Here is a 25,516-nt window from a genome sequence, read left to right as displayed (position 1 = left end):
GGTGAGCTTCTGGGCATCTGTGTGGAAACCCATTGAGTTTTACTGGGTCAAAAGCTCTTGTGAAAATTCCTGTTTTCTGTTTGCTCTGGCAGAACTGTGGCAGAGCCGGGCACTACCGCCGCCCCAAGCTCGTCTGTGGTGAGCCAGTAACATTCCCACTCAGTTCCTTTTCTCTTCTCCATTGTGGTGTCCTAGTGTGTGACTGAGCCATGGTTTGGCTCAACTTGGGATCCCTGCTGCCTCCCTTGTCTTTGGTGGTTGTTCCTTGGATTCTGGGATGACATAGCGTTTGAGTTAGGCGATGGAACAGGAGGACTCGTCTTGCCTCTTACCGCCTTCACCACTCGTCCCTAGGTACCGTCACCAAGAAGAAATAACCCCAATATGATGATCTTAAAGATCTTTTCAGTCTTTGACGTTGGGACAAAAGTCGGACGTTTTGTGTGCGTGTATTTAAATTTGCAAACCAGAGAGAGAGGCTTACATCCTAGAGCAGGAATTAGCTTGATTTACCTGAGGTGGATTTATATCTTGTGTTCTCGGAACAATTTAGAGAGAAAGGTCTGAAACCCAGGGTTTTTACCTCTGAGTACGTTAATCACATCAATTTGTGTGTGTGTGTGTGTGTACAGATACAGATGTGTGTGTACAGATACAGATGTGTGTGTACAGATACAGATGTGTGTGTGTGTGTACACAGATACAGATGTGTGTGTGTGTGTACAGATACAGATGTGTGTGTGTATTGACTACAGTAGGATGGGAAGGACCCTCCGTCCCACTGGCAGAAATACTCGCAGCGAGCGTGGGAGCCCTCACTTGAAATCAAGGGGGTTTTTTTTGTCAAAAACTGCTGGGCTAGCTCGTTCTGGGAAGACTGACACAGAATCTGAGCAAGGAAGGGAAAAGACTGGGAAAAACCAGAGGGATAGGAATAACCTGCGTCAGGTTGGAAAGTAAAATAGTCTCTACAATGTCACCTGTTGCTGAATCCATGTTTCTTTAGTTTGGTCATTCGTCTGAGCTAGTATATTGAAATAATTCAGCGTTCTAGTATCTGGCCCATGTAAAAGATGAAAATCTACCGCTCGTGCAGGTTAGTGTTTTGCTCAGGTAGCAGATATTTATATTGATTTAAAGGCTCAAACATATGGTAGAGTTTCTGGTTTTCTGCTTGGTTTATTAAAGGAAAATAGCTGATGCAACTATTTTGTGCTTAAACTGTACTTTTTACAACCCGACACCGGTGTGTCCTGATTTTTCACTGCCCGATTCCCAGTGTTTGGTCTGGATTGGGACAGTCCTAAGCACGCGTTCAGCCGATGTTACACAACCTGTAAATTCAGCCATTTGTCGTGATTAACAGGACCAATCCTTGCTCGTTGGGATGCAAAAAAGGCTCCTCAAAATGACTGTTTTATCTCGTCTTTTCTATACCTTTGTTCTAATGTTGTGGAAGGGGGTGTGATACCGTCCCGTCTCACACCCTGTCGTGGGGTTTGCTTTGTTGGTGTTTGTGAAACACAGTACAGCGCTGCGTCAGTAGCCTTTATACAATACCATGCAGCGAAATACCCTCTTCAGAGTAGCATCTAGAAGATGTAATGTGAAGCTACAGCTTGTAACATTAAATGATAAAATTAAATACCGAGTATCCTCCTAATTAGCGATCCTGCTCTGTGTTTTTCATTAAGCAACAGAGAAGCCTCAGCAGAAAAAAAAGGAACCCAAACCAGAAAAATAGCCTGTCATTGCCTAATTGAAGCTTAGTTTCAAGAAGTAATCCTAATGAGAGGAAATGTTGGTTTTCATCTTCTAGTTTTAACTTGATTACACACTTTTAAAATTCTGTTAGTGCTGGTATTTTCAGTTTGCGTGTAACACCACAAAATCACTTTTTGCTGCTGTAGTGGCTTGGCTAGGATAGAGCGCCTGAGTTTTGAAGAAGAAACAACCCTTTGGAAATAACGTGCTACGGGGCGCAGGCATTATTTTATGTGTACAGAGTTGAGCCGTTGAGTTAAAATAAGCCTTTCCTTTACAAAGCCTGTATAATTGAGGACATTTTCAGTACCGAGCAGTAGTTCTTGGTGGAGCTCCTTTGATGAAACTGAAGTTGTATTGGTCAGCACAGGATTTGAGGCCCAGGGACCACACATTTCACGGCGGGCTTTGTTCTGTGGCTTGTTCTTTGTTCAATACCAGAAGACAGCTTTACCTGTGTCATCTGCCTGCTGTGGTCTTGTTGCCATATTTTGTTCCTTAATGTTGCAGGAAAATTTTCTCTCCAGCATGGATAGTCAGCCATCTACTGTGTGAAATCCATGCCGTGGATCTCATATGTATGTGAACAGCTGGATAGGGTGAGCGTCCCAGTAATTAGAAATTATTACCCTGCGTAATGTGGCACTGAAATTTAAGATCAGTGTCCAGCACCAGCCAAGACCAGAAAAGTGCATATAAAATCTCTACTGATTGTAAGTCACATTAATTTGTTTACGGGGGGGAAGTCTGAGTAAAACTTTTCTTCTGTAAAGCTGAAAGGCACCTTGAGAGGTAACCTGGAGGCCAGGATCAAATATACGTGGGTTGTCTGGCAGATGTTTGTCCAACCTGTTTTTAAAATGCTTAGTAATAGTGATTTCTGCAGTGTCCTTGTGCAACCAATTGCAATTTTTGCTGTTCTCCTCACTAGAATGTTTCCCGCTCCCCCAAAGACCTACCTAAATCTTTATTTCTGCAAACTAAATACGTAAAATATGATTGAGGTATTTATCTGTTTTTCTCCAGGTGTGAAAAGTAATCACTTTAAAGACTATTAGCATGCATCTTCCTACCTCTACTGTTTTTGTCTTTTCTAGAATTAAAACAAACAAACAAACAAACAAAAAAAACCCCAAAGGATTTAACTTAGTCTCTCCTCCTGCGTCTTGTTTTTTAGAGCTGGGATTACTGGAGCTGCTCTCCTTCGGACTTGTGCCAGTTCGTAGACATCTTTATTAATGCCTAATTCCCCACGCTAAAGAGTGCTCCAGCTGAGACTTTATTAGTGCAACTGCTGGAACTGTTGGTTGTATAAGAGTGGAACGGTTACGTCATGTGCCATATACATGATACTCTATGTAATACCTCCTGGAATGATGCCTTTTTTTTTTTTTTTTCCCTTTTTTTCCCCCCCAAGATTAAAGTATTAAGGAAACAGTCTGTAGCCTACTATAAACCCCACGTTAAAAGAGAGTCACTGTAGTTTGCATTTGCTTTTTCCTCTCTAAGTGTAATACTTTGTACTGGCCTTCAGCTAACTTCATGCTCTTGGTATCAGACGATTTCTCCATTTTACTCAAGTCTGGTTTGAAATGTTTCCCTCTGAGCAGTTGCAGCACCTGCAGTTTAGTGTCATCTGCTGATTTTATAAAAATAAATATAATATTTTATCATCCACAGTATTAAAAAAATGAAAGGGCACCAAATGCAGGGCAGAACTCTGCAGTCTTTTACGTTTGTTTAAAGTGGATTAAAGACCCACATCTCTAATAAACTATGAGAATTGAATTCTTTTTTCAGTGAAGTCAGGGGTATTACTACTGTAAAAGAATTAAATGGAAAATGGATCCATTCTGTTATAAAGGTCCCGTTTACTGGATTATTTTTAACTTTGGCACTGACTTTGTAAACACTGATATACACATACTTGCCCCATTGAATTGAAAGGCGCTGATTAGTTGTTTAGAGCTAAGTGGTTTGCAGTCAGGGACCGTAGCTGGGTGGTGAATGGGTCACGGGGCGCAGCTTTTCTCTTCTTAGTGTGTTGGAGTGAGCACGTATTTATCCGTTGCGCTAGAAAATTCACAATAGTCAACATTTTATTCATTTCTTTCTTTGTGGAAAAAGTCATAGCACGTATATGTATATTCCATTTTGAAGTTCTGTGCCCTACAAACTGACCTACAAAAATGAACTAAATTGCAAATGAACTTTGGGTATAATTAGCTCCTTAGCAGGCTATCTGCAGTGACGGTGATCTGCACAGGGAGACTTCTCTCGCTGTGTCTCCAGAGCTGTGAGGAGTTAATAACTCAGCTGTTGCTGGATACAAACTGGAGGATCAAAAGCAACCTTTAGACTCTTCCTACTATACCAGAAGCTGGTCACATCATCAAAGGGCTCTCTCATACACAAGCGCTGTGTTGGAGCTTCAGCTGAGTTTTTTCGTTCGATTGCTTTAGGATGAGGTATAGCGCTGTGGTATGAAGTTGTTTCAAAGTGTAAGTGCGTCTCAAAGCTTAAGAGTTAACTCGTTGTCAGGTGTTTTGGGTCTGTAAGGTAGAAACTCTGCTGAAAAATACTGGTCAGAGCTTGGTTTGTATGGAAGAGTCCATACTTCGATAATACAGGTGATTTTCTAGAAGGAGGTACAGTTCCCATTCGTAAACTGTTTATAAGGCAAAAATACTCAGTGACTGTCACACTATTCTGAGCTGGAAGGAGAAGGTGGTATAGAGGAACTTTCTTCTGAAAGAATCATTATGCAGAAGTTAATAATCATAGAATCATAGCATGGTTTGGGTTGGAAGGGACCTCACGGACCATCTAGTTCCAACCCCCTGCCACACGGCATGTACAACAAACAACTAGTCAGGCACTTGTACAGGTACCTGGGGTCTGATGCACAAGCTAAGTAGTTCTGACAGCATAAAATGCTTTTTCTTTAGTATCCTGGGTTTTGATTACGTCAAACTGTTTTTGCAAAAATTTTCATAGGCTATCACTTTACGCATAACTATACTATTTTAAAGTAATACTTGGAAGCTACTTAAAAGGAGAATTTGTATGTGTAGTATTTGAGTATAGCTTCTCAAAATATATCATACTTTTTTTGCAGAACTGGGGAAGTGAATATGCCATGATTTCTTCTATGTTTAAAAAAAAAAAAAAAAAGTCTACATTTGAATGAATATAGCAAGTGCTAAGCCACCCCTCTTTGCAGTATCTGCCTTGGCCAGGCATGGCAGGAATGCTCAGTACACTGGTTATTCCTAGTTACCCTAAATTAAGCTATCCATGGGACTGTGGTAGTTCAAGGCTGGAGTCCCTGTCTCCTTTCAGGATTGTGAGACTTGCAAATAGCACGGAGCCTTCTGTTTGCTTCTTTTTCTTGTACACTGAGCACTGCCTGCGTGGACCCACGAAGCCGGTCCATTAAGTACAACTCATAAATAGGAAATAATGCGGTGTTTCACTGTTGGCGATCCGCTGTTTGGAAAGCCTGATTACATTTTGAACTGTAGTGAACGACTAGAGCGAAGTTTTCCTATTATTTTATTCTAACGAGTTGCAATTGATAATGTCACTCAGCAACAGTTGTTAGGTAGGGAAGATAGGCACGAGGCATTTTCTCAACTTGCATTCCGCAGAGATCACAGTTCTATTAATAAAAGCCATATAAGACCTCGACTAGCTTCCTGGATACAATAGAGATTCGTTTAGTAACGACAGGAATATTGTATGGCATACCTATTCACCATGCCACTTGGCGTAAGGCACCACATTTAGCATTTGTTTCTCACATGCAGCACGTAAGCTAATGGTGTAAAAACGCTGCAGATAGCGTGAAGGTTCTTTTTTGAAAGCTCAGAAGGGAGGGTTTTTTGACGGAGCTCATCACCTTCCTTTATGCTTCTCTTACGCTAAATAGTTTTGCCTAGTATGGCAAATAACTGCCAAAAGAGAGTCATACTTCAAAATAAATCTCAAGAAGACGCTTGCTTAGAATGAAGCAAATGGCATGGCGTATCAGCAAGATTCCAGAGCCGTTCTCCTCTGAAGAACATAACCTAATTTAAAGGGATTTTGGTGAGAGTTATATGATGCAACCAGACTGGCACGGCCAGAGCCCCGGCCTATTTGCAGCAGCAAAACCCAAGCACATCTGTTGGCAAGTATTGACTCTTCCCTCCCCTTACAAAAAATCTCTGAGGCTGCAGAAAGTTCTAGTGAACTTGATTCTCTGAAATGAACTGAGATATCCCATCATGTGGATTCCTTTTTGGTTTTTTTTTTCACTGTTATCTGTATTCGTGTGTCAGGGCCTCCTGGAGAAGAGTATCTCCACGGGCTGTATTTTATGGTCAGCGTCATTTATGTGTGCCTCCTTGAAAGACGTTTTTTTCTGAAGATGGACCTTTACTCGTCACCAGCCTAGGTCCTCCTGGCTTGCTTGATGTGCACAGTCTTCAGTTAACTCACGTGGAAATCCCCTTCAATTGATGCCTTTATTTTTTCTGGATTAAATGAATGATAAACTTCTGAACTGCAAACAAGTACAAAACAAAACATTGTGAACTCTGATGTAGCTTAAAAACTGGATTTTTAAAGGTGCGTAGCGATAAGACTGAAAGATAATCCTGGAGCAATCCGCCCGCAAGGCTTAAAGACAATTTTGATAAAGAAGGGCTGTTAGGACCCTCCAGCAGTGGACCAGGACAAGCTCAAACATACCATCTGCACTGGTCTTGGTGCAGCGGTGGGACGTTAGGACCAAAATAGCCCCGCTCCCTGAAGGTGATGTTCCTTCCCTCAGCCCTGGCCTTGTTATGGCCGGGGTGCTGGTATTCGCACTCCTTTCGTCGGGGATGTTCTCAAACATTTGCAATGCGGGCGAGCGGCGAGTGAACTCCTGCCAGGGTGAGATGATGATGGCTCCGGGGGAATGCGTGACGTGCCGAAGTCCTGAGCTCTTTTCATGACTGCAGCAACGCTGGCTGGTGGGCCATAAATCCACTGTGGCACGCTGCATCTGTTGCGCTAGTGGATGGTACGTTCTGCTGTGTCTTGAGTCCTTCTGGCGGTAGATACGGCCGCTCTTTTCATGGCTCTTCTCTGACAGCAATGGGCCAAGGACGGGGCCAGTCTTTTTTCAGTCTTTTTTTCAGTGGTGCCCAGTGACAGGACAAGGGCACAAACTTGAACATGGGAAGTTCCATCTCAACATGAGGAGGAATTTCTTTGCTGTGAGGGTGGCAGAGCCCTGGCACAGGCTGCCCAGAGAGGTGGTGGAGTCTCCGTCTCTGGAGACATTCCAACCCCGCCTGGCCGCGTTCCTGTGCCACCTGCTGTGGGTGACCCTGCTCTGGCAGGGGGTGGGACTGGGTGATCTCCAGAGGTCCCATCCAACCCCCACCATTCCATGATTCTGTGATTCACTCCATGGTGCTCTACACCATTCTGCCCATGCCGACTGCTGGTCTCACGCCTTGTGTCTCTCGTCGCTATCTGAAGCCCAGGCCTGCTTGGTGACTGATTTGGCCAGATTCATCAGTGTGACTGCTGTGATTTGTTTCTCTTTAGCTCACTGTTACGGTTTGAGAAACCCACAGCAATTTATTGTCGTTTAGACAATTATTCTATCACTGGATTCCATCTTCCCTCCCCACCTGGGAAGGGGAATTGGGAAAAAACAAGGAAACCTGAGAGCTGAAATGTAAACAGAGTTGATTGATAGAATAAGGCTAGATAATTGACATTAATAATACTAAAGAACTAACATTGATCCAGATACCAATATAAAATACACAAGGATTATCCCCAGCCCATTCCATCAGCAGAAGCCGTGCACTGCCTGCAGGGACAGCCCATGTGGGACCCTGCGAGCGCTGCGCCGCAGGAGGAAGGGAAGGGCTCAGGGCTCTGGCACCAGGGCAAGGAGCTCTCTCAAGGAAGAGAGAGAAAGAGCTTCTCAGCAAATTTCCAATTTATGTTGAATGTGATGTTCATGGTATGAATAGTCCTGTTGGCCAACTTGGGTCAAGTGCCCGGGTCTCGCTCCTCCTCATCCCCGCACCTGGCGAGCTCGAAAACACTGAGACCTCAAAACCCGCACAACAGAGCTGGCTATGGAGTAAATATTTTCACAAATTCAGACACTAGAGTCTTCTAAAAGTGTTTTCCTAGGCACTAGAAGACAAATTAGTCCTGTGTCACCCAAACCAGGACAACATTGCAAAATCACAAGCCAAGAAATGTAGTTAATGTACCATTTTTCCATATTCAGCTTCTCTGGTGGCTGAGACACAGCCTTTATCCTATCAGAATTTTAAATCTTTTCTAAACCTTCCATTCTGATTCCCAGCGTCCAAGGATACAAGGCCCAACAACTGTAAAAATCTCGGGGGAAGAGATAGGAAAGCTGCTAGCCGTCCATGCTGTTGCAACCTTAATAATAATAATTTGGATTTCCAGCTGAGAGAGCGATGACCCTGTATAAAGAGCACGAGTGTGCAATAGCCTTTTTTAGCGCTTCTAGTGGTGTGGAGAAATGTCATTTTACGCTTAAATAACTAATGACATTTTAATCGTTGTCTGTATATCTGCTGGCATTTGTCTAGATGTGGAGGGCAGAGGACGGGGTTGGTGACACCTGGGTGAAGCCTAAACTTCTGGTGGGCTGCTGGTCATTTATAATATCATTGCATTGGCCACGAAGTACGGCTTGCTGCGATAATCTGCTTTTAAAAAATAAAAAAGTTGTCCCAGTCCTTTCCCTGCCCTGCTGTTAGTGCTTTATCACTGTACTTTTGTGACACATTTAACTTCTTGGCGTTGAGCCGGCGCTTCAGGGTGTCACTGTGACTGCCGTGGCCTTTCCGCACGCTATGTTTTTGTCGGGAACCACGTTTCTGTAATTATTTCTAAAACTTGCTTCGTCTTGACGTCTCCCGCAGGGAGGAATGTTGAAGATCTCTGCTGGTTTGTTTTTGGACAATGGCACACGACAGTCCTTGGGGTACTGGCACTGCCATCCAGGGAGCCTGTCCGTCATTTCAGCTTCAGGGTTGTAGGCTGTGGATCGCGGCAGCAGGAAAAGGCAATTTCTCGTCCTGCTCCAGAATTTCCAGGCGGTCGCTGTGACCCCACAACAACGATCCTGGTCCTAAAAGCAGCGTGAGCGTACAGCACAGTTTGGGGAGCGAGGTGGCTCATCAGCTGGCTGACTCAAGGAGGGTCGCGCACGGAGCGCTGAGCTGTGGCATTTGAAAATAGTGCAGTTTTGTCCAGTTTTTCCGAAGATAAACAGTTGTTACTGGAGTTTGAGCTGTATTGCATCGGGCTGCGCCGTGTTGAAAGGTGTGGGTTTCTTTTTTTTCGTCAATGTTTTTATCAACACATTTTTGTGTGTGTGTCAGTCACAGCTGCGTCTTTATGGCTTCAAGAACAGTCTTCAGAGTAGAATGAGTTCCCCGTTGGAAGAGAGGAACAGAAATTTCTTTCCATTTTTATTCCCAGTAAAGAAATGCTGCCCCTGTAAACTCAGAGCGATTTGCTGGCATAGCAATGTTGAAACCGTACTGGCAGTTCTTTTTAATAAAATCTGGGTAAAAAAAGAATCTCTCTAAGGGTAAACCTCCGTAGATTTCTGTTACAGGTTTTCTGCTGGATTCTGGAAGTGTTTGAGCATCTCCTATGGAGAAAAATCTGAGGAACACAATCCGAGCGCCAAGCCTAAATAGTTTCAAATATTAATAGTTTTATTACCAATTGAAGTCAAGAGATACTGATTTTTATTTTGTAGCTAATGTAACCCCACGCGTGGTGGCTGACGTGAGGAAGATCCCATAGCAATTCCGTGCCAGTGGCGGAAGTGAAATAGCGCGTTCTTCAGTCCCACTCCACAGTTTTCGCTGCATGTTCATCTCCTCTTTGTATTACCATCGCGATTATATTTTTAATGCGTTTCCAGTTGATTTTGGATGTTGGTCCAGCTTCCGCTTTTTTGTGTACTGCTTTTAGGACTTTTGCTCGGAGGATGTATCGTTCTGCCCAGTAGAACTTCATAGAGTCCTAGAATTGCCTCGGTTGGAAGGGACCTGTCAGATCATCGAGTCCAACCATCAACCTGACTCTGACAAAAACCCCCCACTGCCCCGTGTCCCACAGCACCACGTCTGCCCAGCTTTGAAATACTTCCAGGGATGGCGACTCCACCACTGCCCTGGGCAGCCTCTTCCAATGCTCGACAGCCCTTTCAGGGCAAACATTTTTCCTAATATCCATCCTAAACCTCCCCTGGCGCAAACTGAGGCCGCTTCTTCTTGTCCTCTTGCAAAGCTGCTTCTGGAGTCCTGAATGGGATAAGCTTTGCTTTCTTTAAAGCATGAAAAAAGATTCTGACGTCCTCCAAAGTAATTTAACAACAATGAGTGGCAAGTGTCTGTGGAATAGAGATCGTTTTCCTCATGCCCTTGCCTGGAAGGTGGCGGATTTTGGGGTTAGTCTGTGCTCTCTGGGTGCTGCTGCCTCCCCTGGGGTCCCTCTACCCTGGAGCCACATCATCTGTGTGTCTGCTGGTGTCCTTGCTCCTGCAAGCCACACCTCTAGTAAAAGGGAATCATACCCACGGGGGCTGGAATATTTGTGGAAAACAAGTTGTATGAGGCACCCGGCTTCATTCTCAGCTGACGGCCTCACCCACAAAACTCCTACAAAAACACGCAGGTCTTCTCTTCCCCCCCCTGCAGTGCCAGATGCTTTGCTTGATCCCAATCCCCGCCACCTTCTCCTCAAAGTCCTGGGATTCCATCCCAAAGGGAAAGGAAGTGTGAAACCGCGGTGAGCCTCGGAGCCATGGCAAGCACAGAAATTGTCAGCGGTTATTTCTCACCCGGAGAATCGTGGTGGTGTCTTCCTGACACTGACACACGTATGCGCATCCTTAGTAAGGTTTCCTGTTCATTCATCTTCCGATATTGATTTACTTGAAGAAAACACTACAATTTAATAAGTAATTCTAGTATTAAAGTGATATATTTATAATACGCCTCTTTATAATGAGCCCTTTTGCAAAAGCTGTGTTCAAGGCTAAGCTGCGGAGCCTGCTTGCTGCATGTGCGGAAGCATTTATTTCATTCTCTGAGATATTCTGGTCCCTTCAGCTGGATAAAACCCGAGGAAAACAACTTTCTGACGGCAGGATGACGCCCGGGAGAGGGCAGGTTTGTTCCCTCTGGCGAGCCGAGCCGTAGCCCCCCTGCTTCGGCCGCGTAGGGAGCGCAGCGCCCGTCCCGTAGGGCGCTTCTCGTGGGCTCCCCTTTCAAGGTGAAATCTGCAGCTGCTCCTTCTTCTTCCCCTCACCCCGCCTAACTATAACCTGGCCCCGGGTTTTCTCTTAAAGAAAAACGAGAGGCACGTAGCAAATGTCATTGAATACCCGCGTATTATTGCAGCGTCTCAGGGATTCATTTTTGTCAGGGACCTGGAAGGAACAGCACTAATGAAACCCAGAAATGTTAACTGCCTTTTTAAAAGTTTACAGACGGCTAGTTTTCATGTCAGTGGATTGCGTCTCCCTGCGGATGGCCGTTGGGCAGTATCAGCGTAACACGTAGTAACAAACAAAAAAAACCAGTAGTGGTTGCCCTTGTTATTATTTAAGAAAAATATTGACTTGTGCTTCTCCTGACACGACTACAGCCTTACTTTCGTAACATGATCAGACTTTCAAACTAACCAGTGAAATCCCTTTTTTTAACTATTTTGGTAGTCAAACTATGCTATTATTTATTCAGGATGTAGTTTCTCGTCGACGTCTGTAGGATACCTTGTTCCCTCTTCAAAACAAAAAAAATACAAGAAACCCAAATACAAACACCACGTAATCCCGAATCCACCACACAGAAAATACAAACACCACAAAAATCCTGAAAAATACTGCATAGTTTCACGGATTCTTCTGAATTCCAAAATCCCTCCTAACTGGAAATTACGTATCAGTAAGGCTTCATACAGTAATAATTATTGTTTCTATTATTAAAAGAATTGCCATTCTGATAAAGCAGTTTTAGTTTTTCTGTTTTAGGCTGCTTTTTATTCGAGCAACAAACCATGGAATACTTAACGCTTTAGGAATCTTTTTTGGTTAAATGGTTAAATAATTAACACCACCTTTCCACTTGAATCATGCAAATAGTTAAGACTCATGCTGTAGCTAAGCTGATTCTTTCTCTGTTTTAAAAATAGAAAATGCTAGAGCAGTTCTTCCCTTCCCCCACCCTGTGCTCACTAGTCCGAGCTAGTAAATGTTGCCGAATGGATTTCGGTGTTGTAGCCATTCTACAGTACGTACAGCGAGATCCTGTGTGAAAAAGCCAAAAGGGGGGGGGGGGAGAAAAAATACTAAATAAAGGTAGCAGAAATCCATTTGCGGAGGTTCGTCGTCCCAGAGCACCTGCAGCAATGCCAGCCGGGCTTCCCTGGAGCACCACGTCATGACAACAAACGCTGCCCTGCAGAGGAGCCAGAGCCTCCCCAAAAGACGCTTAGAAAGTCGAGGGGAGCGTCCTGCGAAACGAAAAGCTAGCTGGGGTATTCTGACCAGCCAAGGTTAGTACAGCAGCCGTTTCGCACACCGGGGGCTGAATTTTGCTAAGCTGACCCGATTTCTGGTCTTTTAGCTGGCAACTGGGTGTTTTTCTAGCTATAATATAAATGCCTGCGTTATCTTAGTGGCACTTTACTGTCGTGCGTGGGTTAACACAAGGGCGTTGAAGCTACTTTTGATCTTTCTGTGCTGGTATCAGCTGATCTAAAATCCCTTTTCTTGTTTACGTGCCCTATTTGTTTTACGCCAGCGTTTAAGGCTTGACTTACCCTGGCTTTTGCTGTCCTGTCACAGGGTAACTGGATACCGGAGGCTAATTGTTTACAACAGGGAGCGGGGGAATGAGAGGAGGGGGAGGAGTAACGACTTCATATGCGACTTTATAGATAAAGAGAAGTTTACAGGCAGCTGAAATAGGAGGCAGTGGAGGAACTACAAGTGACAGAATTCTTGTCCTATGCAAAGATACTAAAGAGAAAAATATAAAGGTTTGCGTAGAGAACTAATTCGGAGGTATTTAAGTTGCTGGACACTGACGCTTGCAGCAATGAGGAACAAACCTATTAGAAAGAAGTGTTTAGGACTTCTGTTTTCCATGCCGTATTTTCCTAATTTTGTCATGCTACAAGCGTGCAGAAGGGAGCTTTGAGTAATCGCGAGTCTAAGAGGAATTTTTTTAAAAAGTGACCATAATTCCAATTAATATTGACCATTTCATAAGGCTTGGAGTGAAACAAAAAAGAAAACGAGATCAGGCTTGACATTCGTGATAATAGGATATCAAATGAAAAACTGGAGATGTAAAAAATAGTCAATGGAAGGAGGAGACAGTAAAGAGCGATTTGATATATTATGCATAAAAATAATTATGAATTTAGCCTGTAAAACATAGCTACATGTTATAGGTTTTTCTTAAAGTACCTTTGCTAATGTCCAGTAGCGCCAGTTTAGAAATAAGCAATATTCAGGAATTTAAGCAACAGTTACCACAGCTTCCCAAGTACCTAATGGAATGCAGTGGTGCTGTACGGTTATATTTATTCATCAGTTTTAGTATGCAATGTATCTTTTCCTCTCAGATTGTTCACCGTTTGGGCTGAGACTTCCTGATCCGTAGTAAGAATCATAGAATCTGAATCAATCACAGAATCATAGACTTTCGTAACTTCTATTTATGAACGTTTCACCTAGTTAGGTCAGTACTTCCCACAAAAACCTAGGACCTCCTCCCTCAGACTGAAAAGAAGCTTTGCAAAAGTTGGTCAATGTTTGCACTGGCCACTCCTCGAGATGGTGCAGGGTTGGGCCCTTTTGCTGTTCCTACAAATGGTCACAGTTAGTCAGATGTTGAAAATTTTGAAATCACAGTAAAGTAGGGAAAGTAAAATTTCCTGAAGATTCCGTAGTAACACGGTCCAGTTCCTTACAGCCTCTTTGGGATTGCCCAGCTGGGTGTGTGTATGTCCTGATGGACGGCTTGGTGTACCGAGAGGCTTCTGTTGCAGTTGAGGGTGTTCCAGTTCGCTGGAATAACAGGTATATTTAATATCAAATCTGAAGGCAGACTCTTTTCTTCCCTCTCTGTTCCCATCCGTGGAGGTCTCCAAACCTGGCTTTGTTCTGCAGGCACCCGTGCAGAGCGGAGGAAGAGGAAGGCACGCGGCGCTGCAGTACGTAATTAAATATACGGCTTGGAAAATGGACTAAAACTGATGCAGGGGGTGGAGTGTGTCATGGTAAGGGCGAAAGGATAGAGTCAGGCTAGGACAAGGCCTGCAGCCTCCTGGCATGAGGGGCCCCACCAGGCTCTTTTACCAAAATCTCCTGGATGTGGCAAAAATCAGCACGCTTGACCCAGCTTTGCTGCCCGGCTGGGTACTGCCTTTACGGCTAGGGATTATGCCACGTGCTGGATTCACTCTCTGCAGGCTGGGAAAATGCTGAGAATACTGGAAAAATACTGGGAAAATTGCTTGCAGTCTGGATTAAGGCTGAGACTGCATTTGAGGAGCAAAATTACTCCATGTAGAAGTCACAGAATCACAGAATCCCAGAATGGCCGGGGTTGGCAGGGACCTCTGGAGATCACCCAGTCCCACCCCCTGCCAGAGCAGGGTCACCCACAGCAGGTGGCACAGGAATGCGTCCAGGTGGGTTTGGAATGTCTCCAGAGATGGAGACTCCACCACCTCTCTGGGCAGCCTGTGCCAGGGCTCTGCCACCCTCACAGCAAAGAAGTTCCTCCTCGTGTTTAGGTGGAACTTCCTATGCTCAAGTTTGTGCCCGTTACCTCTTGTCGTGTCACTGGGCACCACTGAAAAAAGACTGAAAAAAGACTGGCCCCGTCCTTGGCCCATTGCTGTCAGAGAGGAGCCATGAAAAGCGCGGCCGTATCTATCGCCAGAAGGACTCAAGACACAGCAGAATGTACCATCCACTAGCGCAACAGATGCAGCGTGCCACAGTGGATTTATGACCCCCCAGCCAGCGTTGCTGCAGTCATGAAAAGAGCTCAGGGCTTCGGCACGTCACGCATTCCCCCAGAGCCATCATCATCTCAGATGATCGTCATCTCAATTCAGATGGAATTTCCTTGTCCTGTCACTGGGCACCACTGAAAAGAGTCTGACCCCATTCTCTTGACACTCGCCCTTTAGATGTTGATGAGCATTGATGAGATCCCCTCTTGGTCTTCTCCAGGGCTCTCCAACTTTCCTCAGCACAGAGATGCTCCAGTCCCTTGATTGTCTTTGTAGCCTCCGCTGGACTCTCTCCAGCAGTTCCTTGTCTTTCTTGAACCGGGGAGCCCAGAACTGGACCCAGTGCTCCAGATGTGGCCTCACCAGGGCAGAGCAGAGAGGGAGGATGACCTTCCTCCACCTGCTGGCCACACTCTTCTTGATGGCCCCCAGGATGCCCTTGGCCTTCTTGGCCACAGGGGCACATTGCTGGCTCATGGGCAACCTGTTGTCCACCAGGACTCCCACGTTCCTCTCTGCAGAGCTGCTCTCCAGCAGGTTGTTTCCAGCAGGATCTTGCTGTTGTGTGTTTTTAGGGTTTTTGATGATGTTGGATGTGTGATATGGACGATGTTCTGAGAATGCATGAGGTTTGTACTCAGAAAAAACACGCCCTGTGTTTTCCTGCGTGTTGCAAAGCTTAGAAGGTGTGCAGTGAAGGGCAGGAGAAAAGGGTTAACTTTTTAACGTCCCTAAAGGCAAATTTTGTTCTTGTCTTTGCCGTGGCACCTGTGTGTTTTAAGACCAATCATCTAACCTAAAAGTTTCCTGACTGATCATGGTTATTATTATCTCAGGCTGAAATTTCAGAAGCTGGAAGCTCTCATAACCGTAATTAAACTGTGCTTTCAGCGTACACGCTCGTGCTTGAGTACCCTGGAAGGAATAAGCTATTCCATTGGTTTTACAATTTAAGCATTAAAATTCTCTGTCTTTTGGCTGCTTTAGTTATAAAATAGCGTGAATGGATGATGTTATGAAGATAGGTTCAGCAGGGGGTGTGAAGTACTCCGTTGTTACTGGGAGAATACCAGGAAAAAGGCAATATGAAGTTACCAGTGTTATAGTCAGTTTAGGGCTTGGGTAGCGTGTCTGAAAGAGCGAGAGACCCTACTAGATACGGAGACACAAAATGATCTGAATACTAACACATTCCTTCAATACCGCACTGGAATGGCAAAAGCAACGTGTGGCCAGGTCATGGGGGGGATCGTAAGGAGAACGGGGTGGGACGAGCGATGTGTTTTGCGTGGCTGTCTATGGTAGGAAACGGTTGGCATTTGCATTTGGAATGAAATCCCCAAATTTTTCAAAGTCCACGTGATGATAAACGCTGGAAAGAATATTGGTTTGAACCAATCAAAGTTTCATTTTTTCTATGCCTATGTTTATATATTTATGTGTATATATTTATCTATGGTTAGATAATTTTCAGTGAAATGAAAACAAGGATTATTGGAAATACTGAAATATTTAAATTCCACTTGAACTACATCTTCCCTCTCAGACATATTTTAATCACGCCCAGCCTAAATTCTGATTCTTTCGGAGTTATTCAGTGTTGATTGTTGGAATTTCACGTGTTCAAAAGAAGTGGCTTCTGTTTTGCTGGTCATATCTGATCGAAGGAGTTAAGCACCGCAGAGGCATTTCTTAACTTTTAAATCCTTGGCTTAAGATTCTCTTTAATAGTTTTTAATATCAAGTATCAGTTAAGTAGTTGACATGCTTCTTTATCCTGTGCGGGCTTTAAACAAATGGGTAGTTTCATAGTTAAAAGTCTGTTAGAACTTAATTACATATACAAAATATCAGGCGGTTTTAACGACCGGAGTGAGCGCGTTGGTCTCGGGACTATAACGCTACGGGGTTTTTCTGTTACCGTTACTGATCCTGCCCGTTGCTTCAGTTGCCCCCACCCGAAACGCCCTGAATGCATCTTGAGGAACACAAGGTACCAGCGGTGAGCTTAATCCATAGCATTTGTCGGTTTCGCAGAAACACGCATTAGCTGCAACGCTTCCCAAATAGTCGGTGTTTCTCTTCTCCCAGTAAAGAACCGCGGCAGGCTTCCCTTCTCCCTTCCCCTCGGGCGATGCTCCTTCTCCCCAGGACTGGGACACCACCTGGTTCCCCTCGGAGCTGTATTTTCTTCTGAAGCGCTGAGCCCCGGCCTAAATCTTCTCCCAGGGAAGTCAGTGAGAAGGCTTTCATTCCTTTCCAGCCCTCCTTGTTCAGAAAACCCAACTTTTTAATGTACCTTTTAACCTGGTTTTTGGGTTTTGGTTGGTTGGGGTTACTTGTTTGGGTGTTTTGTTTTGTTTTGTTTTGTTTTATGACTACACAAATTTTCAGAAATAAAAACAAAAGGATGGGATGACCAAAGTTAATGACTTCTACAAAAATATTTTTACTTAGTATTTTACTACTACAGTCATAACTGCAGGAATGGTTTACAGGTAACTGCGGGTAGATGTAAAGAAGCGACGGCTGCAGGAAAACACGAAGAAAATAACATTAATGACTTAGAAATGGATCAAAGCCAGAATTGCGAGTCCCCACTTGGGGGGATTTTCGCTGCTGAGAATGGTTATCAAACCCCCCCCCCCCGATTTAACAACCACAGAACTGTTCAGAAGATAACGGCGGCGACAGCGAATTGCTAAAAGAAAAACGCAGCTCAGGGCATGGATCCAATAGCCCTTGAATCACGTTCAGAATAGCGTTGCTTATTTCCTTTTAAAGTACATTAGGAGTAAGCGGTAAAATAACAGGTGAACATTTGGCAGTGCTTCCCTGAGAAATCTATGTACTAATATTTATTTTTAAGCGTACGAAACTCTGTGTCCCGTTGCGGGAGGTTAAAACCGGAGGAGTTTGTCCTCCAGTTGTACTCAGCTCAAGGTTCTCCTGATTTCACGATGAGTTTCTCTTGCGTTAAAATTCCAGTTGAGCTGCCTTGGAAGGCAAACGCAGGCTGAAAAGTTGTTAATGTTAAAAAAAAAAAAAAGAAAAGAAAAATGGAGAGCGAACGTTGATATTACAGTGAGCTGCTGATCCCCTTCCCAACACAGCTCCCGGCTATTAAGAACAGATACTTTTTATTATTATTTATTTATTTTTTATTTTCCAGATTGAAAGAAATGAGTAGGATTTATAATTGCAATTGGCTGGAAGTGCCATGGGGAGATGGAGATTTAGGTATTGTATGATACATTTGTAAATTTTTCGCGAACTTCGCCGGTTACTACAGTGAGTACGTTGATTCTTTTCCCGTTGCGTTTACAAAGCGATGTAGGCTGCCCTCCCTGGTAAGCGATACAGGGGAGCTGGGAACTAACGCGCCTTCTAAATATAGTGGGGGAGACTTTGTATTCAGCGTCTGTCAGAGACGACATCAGGGGGAATTAATGCATTAACAGGTTTGGAATAGACTCTGCTTGCTAATTCTGCCGCCACAGACGATACAATCACGTCCCCGCTTACATTCTTGTTAATGCTTTCGAAGGGAGAGGCACAGCGAGCAGAAGGCAGCCATCGAGACAAAGAATTTATTTTAAGACGCCTTTGACGTTTATTTATGCTACATATTCATTTTGAACGTGTTCTTGTCCCTTGTCTTGTCCCTTGCTGTGTTTCTTGATAAATCAGTCGGAACGTGAAAGTTTTTGTGGGTTTTTTTTTTTCCCAAACTTGGTTTGCGCAAAATCTCTCTGCAGCATTTTTGCTCACGGATTTTATTTCTAGTGGAGATGGTACCAGCATTTCGTATTTAATGGGTTTAGCAGGGACAGGTAGCTGCGGGATGTCTCTGCCTGAAGACAGCAGGGATATTAGGTGGGTCGAGGTGCCAGCCCGAGCTCACGGTGGGATCTGGCATCATTTGACGCTCAAACGTCACTGGAGTAATGACGTTAACGGACATTCGTCTGAGCTGTCCGAGAGGGAAGGAGGTGCGGGAAAGAAAGGTGGGAAAAAATGTTGCTTTCAGATTCTACCTGCATCTTTGTTCTGTTTAGAGCTATACACGCCTACAAAAACACCCAAAGTCTGAGTGTATTTAATGGGCATAAAAATTTTGTTACACAATTTTAGTAGATGTTTTTCTCTCTAATAAAGTGTCTTCCCCGCCGCCCCCTGTTAATTTAAGAGTAGGATAAACTCTCAAGAGAGAAGTTCTCAACTGTAAAGACAGGGGGACAAAATTTCCAAAGCAGCCTCTAAATCCAGCTTTTAGTTCCTTTGGAGGAATTCTTTGCGGCTGCCAGCAGGAGAACTTCATGGATCGAATTCATTTGCGTTAGAACGGCCGGGGTGCTGCTTCAGGTGCTCCTGCGGAAGAAGGAAAACACTGGTCAAAATTCTGATAGTGACGGCACACATCCAACCTACGACGGGGTGAATACGCTTGAACTTCTTGGGATGACAGAGAAAATACTGGTGTTTCGTAAAAATCAGGTCACTTTACAATTTCTGAGCTCGGTTTTTGGAGTATAGTACTCCTTAAAATCCAAATCACTTTGTGTATGGGGTTTTTTTTTAAGCTGTTATTCTGACTAGCAATAAGAATTGCAAAATACTACATTTAATAAACCTAAAGTAAAAGGTTTAGGGAATAATGTGCGTGGCTGTACCTACGCCGGCACACACGGATGGCAGAGCTCAGTGCAGATAATTCTGAGAGAGTCTTGGGAGCTGGGTCTTGCCGATGGTCCATCTGCTCCCGGAGATGAGGGGGAACAAGGGGCTTCCCAGATACTGGATGCTCAGACATAGTAGAAATCTCCTCCCATTTTTAAGATCAGGTTTACAAAGCTTTAATCTCCTGTATTTTTTAGCTTCCGTGATCAGCTTTATAAAGTCTGAAGGTAATTTAAATGCTCGGCTGTGCTTTTGTTCTGCGGAGTTTTCGATCCCGTAGCGTCCAGCGGCGCTGAGTTCCGCGGTGTGGTTGTACATTCTGTGGGAAGATGCACTCTTACGTCCGAGTAAGTTTATTTTCACCAACGCCTCTAGGAGAACGGAGGGTTTATCTCAATTTCCATAGTGTGCGCTATTTCATATCTTTTTAACTGTGCCCCGGTTTCTTTCCGGGTTGAGCAGCCGTATTCTTTTTGGCTCCCCGTGTGATTTGGGGGGGTTGTTTATTGTAACCCAAAAAGTGCACTTTCTGACACAGGCTAGAGGACAGAAGGGCTCCAATAAGAAACAGAAACAGGGTCTGTTTTTAATGAGTCGTTAATTAGAGCTTGGACTGATGACTTGCCAGTGACTGAGCAATAACCTTCTTGTTTGGAAGTCATTGCCGTGTCACTGACACGCAGTAGGTGGCTTTGCAGACTGTCCTGGGCCATGGCAAGGGACAGAGTTCACAACCGGACGTTTATCTGCCGTTGTTACCAACGTTCCAATCTCTCTACGTTTCTTGGGGGATTTGGGGGGGCTTGGTATAACTCAACATGAGTGATTATATTAGCGTTTTAGGGTTCTGGTGAACAGGAATAAATACCGGCAGTTCATCGTCTGTTTTGGAGATGGTTCTTCCCTGCACAGCCTCTCGAACCTCGATTTGCAGAATTCATAGACTCATAGAATCATTTAGGCTGGAAAAGACCCTTGGGATCACCGAGTCCAACCATCATCTCCACTCTACAAAGCTCTCCCTTACACCATATCCCTTAACACCACATCTAAACGAGTCTTAAACACATCCAGGGATGGGGACTCCACCACCTCCCTGGGCAGCCTATTCCAGTGTCAGTTCGTACGATGAATTCGTACGCTGAAGCCCAGCCTGGCCGGGGGATGGCGGCCAGTGGCCGGTCCGCTGGAGGAAAGGGCAGGTTCTTCATGGGGAGCCCCCGGGCGGCTCTGGGACCTGGGCTGGGGGCCGAGGGGAGGTCTGTGCGCGAAGGCGGGGTGGTCGTTGGCTTTCCTTTTATTTGTCCTTTCTTTTTTGGGGTTGATAAAGGAATTAAAGTAAGTGCCAAACCTTTACGTTAAGCACATCTAACTATTTTTAGCCCTAATAGCCTATTAGAACGAGAACTTAGACTTAATAGCATATTTCTACTCTAGCAGTTTGGTTTCGCGTGATTCTCACTGTGTTTCTCTCCCTGCTCTTGGGTCGTAGCCGCAGATTAATCTCATCGTACGGAAGGGTTTCCGTGTTGATTTTCATATACACCAGCTTTTTCAGGACTTTTTCAGGCAGGTTGACGTCTGGTTTAAGTTCAAATACCAATTTGCTGAAGTCTATGCATTTCTATGTGCCAGGTGCAGAACTAAGTTATGTTATTTTTTTAAGTAAGCAATGCAACAATAGCAGTGGGAAATACGGCAATTGATGAAGTTATTAAATCAGATTACTGAAATCAATGTATCAACGTGTTGTTCTCTGCACCAGGTAACCAATTATTATAGATGTTGACAGTTTATTAATAATAGAGCTGTTTTTACTGTCTGGGAACCGATCATTTGAAATACGGTCTCTAAAGAGGAAATAGTTAATTTCACAGGACGGTTGACTTCATTCTGTGCATTTTATTTTCTGCTTTGCTCTGTGCATTCCAAAATCCTTCTGATTCACATGGTTTACTCAATAAATGTTGTTATTATATAGGTTCTTGGGCAGATCGCTCACCTCTGCATGAGGCAGCCAGTCAAGGACGTCTTCTTTCTCTAAAGACTTTATTGTCACAGGTGAAGGCTGTGTTCTTAAAATTGCTTTCATTTGTAATGTTACTTAATTTCTCAGCATAGACTGTTAACGCAGATTTAGTGTGCTTTGCTTTTTTCACTTGAATTTTTCAGTCCAATACACATTCAGGAATTTTTTATGTGATAAGCATTAACTGAATATTTAACAATATTTCCCTCTGGATGTTTTAAAACTTCCCCCCCAAAAAAAATCTTCACCAAAACTGTATCTAAATGTGTATCGGTCTTCCCCTCTTGCATGGCGTAAGTCAATGTAGTTCCACGGCTTTAAGCCCTCGGGTAAATAAAGCGAGTCTGGAAAATCACTGAAAGATTCTGGGGTTTGCGTAGTTGTGATTTAAAACAAATATATTTCGTTAATAGCAAAGGGAGAGACTGTAAACCGCTAAATTTTAATATTACAGTATTGTCATATCAGCTACTACAATACTGAAAAATTGCACTGCAGAATGCATTTGATGAAAGCCAAGAGATGCAATTATTAGTTCTTTAAGAATCAAACATCTACTGCAGGAAAATTGAAGGGCTTGATGATTTTATCAATGCGAGAAGTGTTTTCCTCGCTAAAATGCATGGCTTTAGCCATTTCAGACCCTAAATCAGAGGATCAGAGAATCCCAGGATGGCTTAGACTCGGGGCCCGGTTGAGTTTGAAGGATCTCCGAGAGTGGAGATGCCCCAGCCCCTCCGGTCCCCTGGGCCAGGGTCTCGCTCTCCCCCCAGAGACCTTTTTTTCCATATAATGAATTAGAATTCACCGTGTTCCGACTGTCTCTGTTGCCTTTTGTCCCGTCACTGTGCATCTCAACAGTCTCTTTCCATCTTCTTTATACCCTCTACATCCTATTCCGATTCCTGACTTTAACAAATAGAAGAGCTGACAACTTACTTTTATGCTGTAACTTACACCGATTGGTTGAAGGATTCTTTTTTTACGCTCCCTGAAGATTTATTTATTGCAAGTAGAGTTTTCAGCCTGTTTGTTTAGAGTATTGCAAACTATTCATGTGAACAGTAGTGTGAGCAAACGGCTCTTCACAGCCTTTGTGTGATCGTTGTTTGTCATTCCTGTCTTGCGTAGGGGTACAATGTCGACACCCTGACAATTGACCAAGTCACTCCCCTCCATGAAGCCTGCCTGGGAGACCACGTAGGCTGTGCGAGAATCCTTCTTGAAGCAGGAGCAAATGTAAGGGGTTTTGGGTTTTTTGGGTTTTTTTTTTGTAGATGAAGTCCAATGCTAACCTTGGTTTAACTGAGAAGGATATATTCCTTGATTTTATGGTTGTTTTTTTAATTGGTATTTTCCTCTGCTCACCCTATTGATTGCGTTGAATCCCATTTAATTACAGTAAGCTGCCGTCTGAAAGCTAGCAAAGGAAAGCGATGGGTCAAAGAAACGTCATCAGAGAGATGTTAGGTTAAAGGAGAAAAGAGCCAACCAACCAAGCCACGTAATGGTGCGTGTAAGAGCAGAGAGCAAACAGAGGAACAGTAACAGGGAGAGGGGATGGGAGCTGCGGCAGGGAGAGAGCTGGGCGCAGTCCGCTCGCAGCGCGGCACCAGCCGTATTTCTTCTCTGAATTCCATTGCGGTATTTCTCTTCTCCAACACGTGTCCCCCTCCTTTGCTGCTCTCCCCGTGCTTTGAGCGGCTTGCAAAGGCTGTTCTTTTAATCTCGGAATATCTCCTGTCACACGGCACCTTTGTGCTCTTAAGAGTGTTGTGACCCGAGTACAAAAAATCACTGGCTCTTCTCCGTGCTCCTGACCCAGGCTGGCTGCTGTTACCCCAGCCAAAAATGGGACTTTACAGACCACTTTCCCGACAATCTCGGCTGACATCAGAGTTCAAATGCATCGTTTCCCAAATCTCTGATCTTTGTGATGGAAATACTTATTGTCCTTACAATGGAGTTTTGAGAACCACGTGGAGCATGTCTATGTTGCTACAGAAAAAGAAAACAAATACATAGATGCTTTCCAAAAACAGTTTCTCTCTACGTCAGCTAGCACAAGGATTTTGGGTTGGAAGGGACCTTAAAGCCCACCCAGTGCCACCCCCTGCCCTGGGCAGGGACACCTCCCACCAGCCCAGGTTGCTCCAAGCCCCGTCCAACCTGGCCTTGAACCCCTCCAGGGATGGGGCAGCCACAGCTTCTCTGGGCACCCTGGGCCAGGGGCTCACCGCCCTCACAGCCAAGAATTTCTGCCTCAGATCTCATCTCAGTCTCCCCTCTCTCAGTGGAAAACCCTTCCCCCTCGTCCCACGGCTCCCCTCCCTGCTCCAGCGTCCCTCCCCAGCTTTCCTGGAGCCCCTTGAGGGACTGGCAGGGGCTGGAAGGTCTCCCCGGAGCCTTCTCTTCTCCAGGCTGAACCCCCCCAGCTCTCTCAGCCTGTCCTCACAGCAGAGGGGCTCCAGCCCTCCCAGCATCTCCGGGGCCTCCTCTGGCCCCACTCCAACAGCTCCGTGTCTCTCCAGAGCTTTCGCATCATCAGCCCTCACAAATTTGCTGAGTTCCTCTCCTCATTCCCTCACCCTGGGAACGTTCAGCGAGGTGGGGGGGTTGGCATTAGAGCAGCGAGCCCGTACTCTTACCTTTGTCTCCATCCTGTGAAGTGTCGCTCCCACCTGGAGATTAAAACCACGGAAGAAAATGGCAAATAATTCTGGCATTTAATCTGGAGTTGGCGCTCTTGAGAGCTGTGGGGAGAAGGTCCCCACTGCCCCATTACCACACGAGGTGTAAATTCCCTGTTTCAGTGCAACAAGCTACGTGCAATGACTTTGGAAAACTGTTTATTGCCCAAATGTTAATGGGTGTTCTTTAGTATTCCAGGTGTATTTTGGTTTATTCACCATAGTTTAACAGGAAAAACAGTAAACTGATTTCAACTGCGGGGTGTGGAGAGAGGAAGACAGGAGCACAGGGAGCGGGCAGTTAAGCTGTATTGTTCTAACCCGTCAATTTTGGGCGGTTTAATGCAATTTCTAACTATCTCCTGTTAAAAAAAAAATAAAATACCTTTCTTCCAATTCTGTCCTTAAGAAGATTCTGCCCTGTTCCAGGTGAATGCTACGACGATAGACGGAGTGACGCCTTTGTTCAACGCGTGCTCCCGAGGCAGCGCGGCGTGTGCCGAGCTCCTGCTGGAGTACGGCGCCAAAGCCCAGTGGGAGTCCTGCCTGCCCTCCCCAACGCACGAAGCCGCCAGCAGAGGTAAGGAATCGCGCCCAGCCGTTGGCCAAAGTCTCAAGAATGTAAGGCCGCGTGTCCGTTTTTGCCCACGAGACAGCTTACCGACGTCGAGCGCACTCTGCCCTGCTCTGTACCGACAGGTCACAGCGAGTGCCTGGAGGTGCTGATTTCCTGGGGGATCGACGTCGACCAAGATCTTCCCCATTTAGGAACGCCTCTGTACGTAGCGTGCGTTTCACAGCAGATCCACTGTATTCGGAAGCTTCTCTATGCAGGTATGTCGTGATTTCACTAAAAACGGGACTACTTTGTAATATGAAGCGTACTGCACTCACCTCCGAAGGTGCTCACTGCAACCAGGACGCTTGCGTGCAGGGCTCGACCCGCTCCGCGATGCCTTTGCTTACAATAACTTACTGTGTCTTTCGCTCGTAGCAAGCGTACGAGGGCAAAAGGGAGCGAGACCGATAAGAACGGGTGTTCAAAATTTTCACCGCCTACTACAGCTTTGTAGATGTTCCTTTTCTGTAGGAACAGCTCCCCCCCCCCCCAAAAAAAAAAAAAAAAAAAATCAGCTTTGAGGAAGGAATTTTATCTGGGAGTGACTGAGCTTTCAGCAGAGCTTTCACTAGCGAGGCAGTCCCACCCCTTTTCAGCGTGTTCTGATCGATCTTTTTCCAAGGCGTAGAGGCTGAGCTGCAGAGA

At 44.9% G+C, this 25,516-nt stretch overlaps 1 protein-coding gene across 7 annotated transcripts in view; it reads left to right on the top strand.

Annotated features, from left to right (window-relative positions):
* ASB5 (ankyrin repeat and SOCS box containing 5) overlaps positions 1-25,516 on the top strand; it is a 44,359-nt gene that overhangs the window by 14,720 nt on the left and 4,123 nt on the right. For 5 of the 7 annotated variants that reach the window (XM_054202521.1, XM_054202522.1, XM_054202520.1 and 2 more), the window contains 4 exons: positions 21,515-21,594; positions 22,694-22,801; positions 24,682-24,832; positions 24,952-25,086. In XM_054202521.1, the coding sequence (XP_054058496.1) occupies positions 21,515-21,594; positions 22,694-22,801; positions 24,682-24,832; positions 24,952-25,086 (474 nt within the window). Of the gene's footprint in view, positions 1-12,046; positions 12,376-18,025; positions 18,094-21,514; positions 21,595-22,693; positions 22,802-24,681; positions 24,833-24,951; positions 25,087-25,516 lie in introns of those variants that run through there. The other 2 variants (XM_054202526.1, XM_054202525.1) reach the window with 2 other exon arrangements.

The sequence above is a fragment of the Rissa tridactyla genome, chromosome 5 (assembly GCF_028500815.1).
Source record: "Rissa tridactyla isolate bRisTri1 chromosome 5, bRisTri1.patW.cur.20221130, whole genome shotgun sequence".
NCBI lineage: Eukaryota > Metazoa > Chordata > Aves > Charadriiformes > Laridae > Rissa > Rissa tridactyla.
The sequence above is the reverse complement of the archived record's forward strand: the minus strand, read 5'-3'. Positions and strand labels throughout refer to the sequence as shown.